At 47.0% G+C, this 8,441-nt stretch overlaps 1 protein-coding gene across 1 annotated transcript; it reads left to right on the top strand.

The window, feature by feature from the left end:
• Positions 1-931: 931 nt before the first annotated feature.
• On the top strand, positions 932-4,349 carry elfn2b (extracellular leucine-rich repeat and fibronectin type III domain containing 2b; the record flags this gene model as incomplete). Its single annotated transcript, XM_083649737.1, has 2 exons — positions 932-1,270; positions 1,845-4,349. 2 exons carry the CDS (start codon positions 932-934, stop codon positions 4,347-4,349), a joined length of 2,844 nt encoding a protein of 947 aa, XP_083505863.1.
• Positions 4,350-8,441: the final 4,092 nt, after the last annotated feature.

The following is an 8,441-nucleotide window of genomic DNA, read 5'->3' as shown; positions in this document are numbered from 1 at the left end:
CTGTATAATTACGTGATCTTACTAGATGCTATTCCTGAGTAAGTGAGAGTGATTTAAAGTGCCACTTTTGTAGGGATTATTTAATCCAGATTTAATCCATGGTCTGGATCCATGCCATAAACCTTGAGTGACCCAGGCGGACTATTCAAGAGCTATAGGCTACTGCAGATACTCCTATAGATACATCACAGCATCCTTTTGTAAACCGCATATTATACAATCATGAGTTGGGTGTTTTTATGCAAGAGGGGGACCTTTTTGGCAGCATTTTTTTTGTTGCACTCACCACTCATAAATAAGCATCTGTGCTCTTTTCAAAGTCGGGCTGTTAAAGACAAGGGCCTGCTTTGGCGTGTGCCAACTATTACTACAACTGCCAGTCAGGTGACAGCTAATTCTGATTATATGTTACCTCTTTTGTCATGCTGATGGCCAGTGCATTGTTATTGTTATCTTTGTGGCTTATAGGTAACTACTGTATATATTGTACGAGTGGATGTTGGGTGTATCCATGTAGTATACTTTACATTGCACAGTGGTATTCCTTGTGCTTCTTCTCATTGATTTTTCATATTCTCTTCCACAGATGCTCCGGTATTCCAAGGATCCATCCACTGGAGTCGAGTAGAACTGAGGTCCAAGAAGAGAGTATGAGGACAAGTTGTGTCAGCCCACACTGCAGCCCGACAAGATATGACATGACATGGGTCCCCTGCTAATCACCACGATGACCATAACGCTGTGACTGGCTTTGTGAAGCCTTGCCCCCTTTTTCTACACCCACGCCAGACCCTTCTCCTGTTTGCAAACCCTTCCTAGCTACCTTGGCCCTTGACCCTTCCTAGCTACCTTGGTCACTCCCCTTTCACCTGCAAACACAGCCTCTTCTCCTGCCAGGTCCTCCCCTCAATCATTATACATCATCGGCAGCATGCAGAGTGTTTCCACCACCTCCGCTCTCCTCCTCATTCTTCCCTCCCTTCTCCTCTTCCTCCACCTTCCCAACGTGGTCCAAGGGGACTGCTGGCTCATTGAGGGGGACAAAGGCTATGTGTGGCTGGCTATCTGCAGCCAGAACCAGCCACCGTACGAGACCATTCCGCAGCACATCAACAACACAGTCCACGACCTGAGACTGAATGAGAACAAGCTGAAGGCAGTGCTCTTCACCTCCATGTACCGCTTCACCAACCTGACGGACCTCAACCTCACCAAGAACGACATCAGCTATATAGAGGACGGAGCCTTTGCAGGACAAGCCAATCTACAGGTGATGGGAAGACTGGATGATAATTTAATAAGAATGCAGTTCACAAATGCATTTGGACCTTAGTTTGTGCAGGAACTAGCTCTTTTCCTTTGGCCATATAGATATTTTTTGTAATGTGCTTCATTAGATTGTTGAAATAGGAGAAAGACAGGAAAGAGTGGGAAGGGGGGGGGGGGCACATGTGACAAAAGTCATAAACATGTTGTAAAAATGCATTTGAGCGGATGTTTAAGTGGGATTTGTTAGTTTCATTTTACTTTTGAGTGCGAACGATTTTCTTGTAAGTAGAATTTCAGCTGGATGTATGAAACATGCATTAGGAAATTTGCTGAGGGAGCACATAATGCATTCAATAGAATTGCTGGCATGACTGATGGTAATTGAGATCCATAATCACTCTCTTCAGTAAGCTCGACTGTAGGGATAATAGCCCTAACAACTCATATATGGAGGTCAGCGTAAGGTTATTGATAACCATAAAAAAGTAAATATCCATGGTTCAAAAACTAAATCTCCCACTTAACTGTTAAGAAAAAGAAAGACCTTACTGTATGTTGCCTTTTGTTCCCCTCAGGTTCTTCAGCTGGGCTACAACAAGCTGACCAACCTGACTGAGGGCATGATGAGAGGACTGGGCCGCATGCAGTGCCTCTTCCTCCAGCACAACCTCATTGAGGTTATCGCCAACAATGCATTCTGGGAGTGCCCCAGCCTCAGCAGCATTGATCTGTCCTCCAACAAGCTTGCCCGCATTGACCCATCCACTTTCACAGTTCTCAGTCGGCTGATGGTCTGCGAACTGGCAGCAAACCCATTCCACTGTGGCTGTGATCTTTACAAATTCCTAACCTGGCTGGAGTCCTTCAACAATGTCACTCACACCTATGACCGCCTCCAGTGTGAGACACCCCGGGAGATGTTTGGGTACCCCTTACTGAGTCCCGTCGCAGCTGGCCATGGTCGGAATGCCAAAAACATTCTCTCCTCCATCTGCCGAGATGGAGTGATGATTCCAGGTATGACCTCTCTCCCACCAGATATAGATGGTCCCTCTGGGATGGGTCCAGACATGTGGGGTGGTGTGGGGCCCTACCACCAGCCCACCACCTCTTCTTCCTCCACTGAACATAGTTTCATCCCCAGCATCAAGCTCCACCATGTCTCTTTGTCCTCAGCTTCTCTCATCGTGCAGATTCCAAGGCCCTACAGCAAGATGTATATTTTAACACAGTACAACCACACTTACGTGTCTGATGTCATGAACCTGAAAAACAAGAAGGAGATGATCACTCTCAGCAAACTCATGGCTCACACCAATTACACCTTCTGTGTGGCGTCCATCCGCAACTCCCAGCGTTACAACCACACCTGCCTCCAGTTTGCCACCCGGGCTCAAAATCCGGATGACAAGATCCCCACACCCTCTACCACTAGCCACTATATAATGACTATTGTGGGCTGCCTTTTCGGCATGCTCATTATCCTGGGCTTGGTCTACTATTGTCTCCGTAAGAAACGGATGCATGATGAGAAGCAGAAGTCCATCTGTGTCAAGAAGACCATCCTGGAAATGCGCTATGGGCCAGAGGTGGCAGCAGCAGTGGCAAATGATCCAGCAGCAGTCCACAAGCTCCAGGAGCAGTCCAGAGAACACCATCCGTATCAGCACCACCATGGAGGCAAACTGCCCATGTCCACTTCCTCTAGCTCAGGAATGCTCCACTCAGCCAACACCAGTTCGTCCAGACTTTCCTCTATCCCACAAGGGGAGAAGATGGCCACAGCCTTTTCAGATTCCATGGTTACAAGTAAAGGAAGCTATATGGATATCAGAACTGGGGGGGGAGGGCTCGACAGGTTGGGGGATGGTGGGCATCTAGGGCTGAGGGTGGAAGACTTGCTTGATGATGATGGGACTGATGTTGGGGATGACTCGGATGACGATGGACGAGGCTCTGCCTCAGAGATCTCCACCATCGCCATGGAGGTGGATAAGGTCAACCAGATCATCAATAACTGCATTGATGCACTGAAGTTGGATGCAGCAGCAGTTGCGGCCTCAGGGGTGTCCAATAACCCTACAGCCTCCTGCAATCCCACCTCCCCTCCCCCCAACAGCACCTCCTCCCTTACCCGTGGCATGATCCCACTCTCCCAAGGGGTGACAGAGATGTGCCAGGTCATTCCTACCAACAAGATCCCCCCTCCTCCTCCACTGCCTGCCTTGAATGCCCCTCTTTCTGAGCGCCCAGGGATAAGTGGTGGTGGCTTTGTGGTCAGTCCTCCCTACCGGCCCCCTCCCCCTGCCACTGCTGTACGTCCCATTCAGCGGCAGATGAGTGCAGATGCTGCTGTGGTGATCGGCAATTCCATCAAGAAGCAGTGCGGCACCACCTCCTCCATGGGTCGGGACAGGGACCGGGGAGCATCTAGGGTGTACAGCCTGGACGTTTCTGAGCCGAGGAGCCCAGATGGCTGCAATCAGCAGCAGTACCAAGATCGCGCTAGCCCCGTGGGCTGTGGGGAGCCCCTTGAGAGGCTGCCTCTAGTGGGGAGTGGGAGCTGTGGCGGAGGGGGTGGTGGTGGTTGCGACAGTGGTGGTGTTGGTGCCCAACATCAAGACAACCAGAAGCAACAACATCATCACCATCACCAACAACAGCAGCAGCAGCAGCAGCAGCAGCAGCTGGAGGTGCAGCAGGACTACCACTGCTCGGAGCACCGCCACTCCGTCCCAGCACTCTACTATGAAGGCTCCCATCAGGGCTCCCCAGCCCAGAGGGTTTCCTTCCTTAAGCCCCTGACGCGCTCCCGCAGGGACGCAGCCTCTTACTCCCAGCTCTCGCCTGCCCGACACCACTCCAGCTACTCTGGCTACTCCTCTAGCCCAGAGTACTCCTCCGAGAGCTCACTCCGCATCTGGGAGCGCTTTCGGCCCTACCGCAAGGGCCAGCGTGACGAGGCCTGTTATGTGACGGCCGGGAATGCCCTTCGCAAAAAGGTGCAGTTTGCCAAAGGGGAGGACCTGCATGACATCCTTGATTATTGGAAAGGTGTATCAGCACAGCAGAAGCTGTGAGTGGGAGACCAGAGTGAAGCATTGTGGGACACAGAGTTTGGATACTCCTGTTCCTGATACGCTGCTGGGCCAGAGAAACCATTTGAAGTACATTAAGAGAAAAAATTAGGGCATAACTTTTTGCCTTTGGATTTTTTTGGCATGCTACATATATAGAATATTGTGCGCAGAGCCAGGACTGAGAAACTGTGCCTGGCATCTGAAAGTCATTCTGGCGTTTTATTTTACACTTCCGTCTATCTAGCACCATATCTGGATCATTCTCGTGTAGTGTTTGGGGGTGATTCTCTTAGCACAGGGAGCAAAAGCCAACCCTATAATTAGTACTCAGTGAGTGATCACATGGAGCTTATGTTTTAGACTGTCTTGATAAGTGCCATGTTTTCATCTATGGGTAATGACAAATGGTAGACTTGGACAACCTTCACATTTAGCTGGTGTGTGTGTGTGTGTGTGTGTGTGTGTGTGTGTGTGTGTGTGTGTGTGTGTGTGTGTGTGTGTGTGTGTGTGTGTGTGTGTGTGTGTGTGTGTGTGTGTGTGTGTGTGTGTGTGTGTGTGTGTGTGGGGGTGGGGGGTCTAAAGTCCTATATGTTGTTTTCCATTCTGTTTTGGGTGCTGTATTCATTTGACATGTGGGATTGTGTGTGTTTATATGTGATGAAAGGAGATTGGGTGCACGGCGGTGGGATCTGCACTCTGTTGAATGGGAAAACATGGCGATTTGTGAACAGAGCTGTCAAATGCAACCCCTATCTCCCCTCTATGAGAGCTATGCCACCGTGCTATTTGCATTTAAATTGCATGTGTCATGCAGGAAAGAAGGGAGGGAGAAACCGCAGAGAGAAATGAAAACAAAATGAGAAAACAGTCAAGGATGCTCAAATGTATGGAGGTGTAACTGTAATGCCCCGTTAGGACATCCTGAGAGGTGTGCAACACCTCATAGTGTGCAACACCTCATAGTGTGCAACACCGCTCTCAAAGTGAAACACTATTATGCTTCTGTGAGTGGAGAAAACACTATGAGTGAGTACAGAGGCCAAAATAGCATTTCCCCTTACAATGGTATATTTAAGGTAATAATACTTTACCTGATAGTGTACAAGATACATTTAAGCCATAGGATCCATTTACAGCAGAATAGGCATGAGAGATGTGACCCATTTGTGACATAGAGATCAAGAACGAGCGAAAAAGGCAATATAAATGGGGGGGGGGGGGGGGGGGGGAGGATGATGATAAGCAAAGCTATAAATGTTTTTACAGCTATGTGAATATAAGTAGATTACAAGCTGGTCAACAGGAAATCCATTTGCCTCACTCGATGTGGATAGCGCAGTACACTCCAAATCCTTTCGTCTCTGTCGACGCGATATGCAGTCTGTATGCATTCAGACAATAATGCAATCTAAAAGCAGACCACTTCTCGTGGCGTATTCTCACAACTCACAAGAATCCCTGACTTCTTCTACGGGGAAAAGCTGCTGTCATTTTCTGAAAACAGAATGAGAGATAGATAGATAGATAGATTGATTAATTTTAGAGATAGAGAGGGACAGGACACCTCTGTTTCTGGACACCGATACCATTGTTGACTTAATTGACTTAATTAGCCAATTAATTAATTGATTACCATGATTGTGTCAAGACAGGTGTGTTAATGCATGCTTGCACTGTTGCTCTCATTTTTGTGGGTGTGTAAGTGGTCGGTGTAATAGTGTTGGCATGCCTTATCCAATTTGATGATTTATATCCAAATTAGTATTTGATTAATGAATAGCTGTGAGTATTTTGCCCAGGAGCTGGTTGACCCAGTGTAACCTACAACTCTGAGGGCAACTAATCCACCATATGGGATTACTGACGGCGTGGACAAATGCACAAACAAGAACAAATGGGCTTGTATTGTCCCACGCGTACACCCACATGGCCGTGATGCAGTCACAGAGTTATCAGTCCAGCACAGTGGCTCTTGTTAACACGGGAGGTCACGGTCATCTTATCTCCTCTACGTAGAGCATAATCCATCTACCAGCCTCTGTCTATTGGAATGACCCACCTGCCATTATCTTGAAGGGGGGTGAGATTGCCCCGGCATTCTGATGAACGACAATTCAGACGATTACAAAGCACTGTGTAACCATTAGGCCTCGACATAATGAACTAACGTACGCAATCTGAAACATATTACCCTCAAAATGTGAAAACTGAATCAATGGTCAGTGCACCATTACTAAACTCATTCAGGGTGGGATTGAAGAGAAGCATTTCAGAAACTCTCAGTTTACTGTCAGAGCTACATCTTGCCCCTCTCTCCCCTCCCGCTGGTCTATATGGGACTTGGGTTTTGGCTCAGTGTGGGTATTGAACACAACACTGTTGTATGGAGCCCCATCTCACAAGACGTCTTCTCCTTTAGTAAAGGAGAAAAGCTGAAAATGGCCTTTTTTGCAGACGGGGTTTGGGTCCAAAATGCTTTTCTTTCCTCTTTCCTCTCTCTCTCTCTCTCTCTCTCTCTCTTTCTCTCTCTCTCTCTTTTGTCATATGTTTCCTGTTGTGCAGTTGATTTCATGTGTGCTTGTTTATGATGGTTACATGCAGGATGATTGGCAACATGTTTGTAGATGTTTATGAGCATGTTCCATATTGATTTAAGTATTTACCCCTCCCTCTGTTTCTCTGTTTGATTAAGATGTGTCCATACAGTTAGGGTCAGAGTGGATGGATTTAGAGTTCTGCCATGTTTGTTTACAATTGGAACAGACCATATCAGATCGAGGGCCTCAATGTCGCTGTTAAAAAATACAACTGGGTCTCGGATGTATACGTCCACCTCCGTCTCTCCTATATGATGACGCGCCATGTAGTGAAATACACAAACTTGGAAACGTTGGAACACAAGAGTCGGCCACTGATCTCCCATCCTTTGAGAGAGCAAAGTTCTCAAAGGATCTTGCTACCGCGAGCAAACTGTGACTGACTGCCGTGTCAGAAGAAAGGATTTTCTTCGCTGGGACTTCTCACCTAATCTCACAAGAGGACCTTTGTTTGTTCAGCTCCCCAAATCCTCAACTGCCATAATAAGTTTACAGACATGGACATTGAGGATAGGTCTAATTTAAAAGCTCTGAGATGGTCGCTTATATCAGGATTACCCACAATCATTACAGCTGCCATTTACTGTATCTACCATTCATAATAGAAAGTGACACACAATTCTGAATATTATTGTTTTCATGTTTGATTTCTTTTTTCTCTCTTTTTTAAATTGCTAATTAACATGCTAATGGATTTTTAGGAGGAGAAAGACTGATGTATGTTCAAGTGCTCTCCTGCTCAAGGACGCCACTATACATCAGACATTTGTGTCTCTACAATGTTCCAGCAGCAGAGTTGCAAACATGTTCTAATGGCCGTGTGAGCAGTGCCAAACTCGCTAATGATTCCCAAACGTTTTCACTATAGCTTAAATGAGTGCTCTCACTGCTCTGCCTGGTTCCAGTCGCCTGCTATTATGTTGTTCATCACTAACTTCAAAGCTTACTGACTGATTAAAGAGAGAGACTCATGACAAATGGGAATTTTTAAAGGGCCAGTTTATACAAAAGCCAAATTTGACAGATGCCGACTGTCTCAGATGGTGGACATCTCAGTCTGAAAGCAGTTCCCAAACAGCAAAAGTGTTATACGAGCATGAACAAAACAGATGGTGGAAAACTTTACCGCAACTGCTTTGTTCAGAGGAGTCTGCCTATCCCCTCCCAAAACAAACCTCTGCTTTTGCATAATGCATGAGCTGCGTGCTCGCTCCCTGCAAACAGTGCACTGGTTGGTGATTTAAAGCAAACTGCTTTGTTAAGCCTTGGTTTGTTAAGCCTTGGTTTGTTAAGCCTTGGTTTGTTAAGCCTTGGTTTGCAGTAACTGTAACTGTTCTGTTGTCCATGTTGTGGAGTTTAGGTTGTAGTCTTCACTTGATTTTGTCACATAGGACAGGAACTTTTTTTTTCCGGATTCCTCCCCACCGTTTTCTCCCCAATTAGGCTCCTTGGCCAATTCCCCCTGCTGTCCCGGTTGTTGCTCCACCCCCTCAGA

Source organism: Poromitra crassiceps (genome assembly GCF_964638095.1).
Source record: "Poromitra crassiceps genome assembly, chromosome: 13".
Lineage (NCBI taxonomy): Eukaryota > Metazoa > Chordata > Actinopteri > Beryciformes > Melamphaidae > Poromitra > Poromitra crassiceps.
This window is presented reverse-complemented; position numbering and strand designations above follow the sequence as displayed.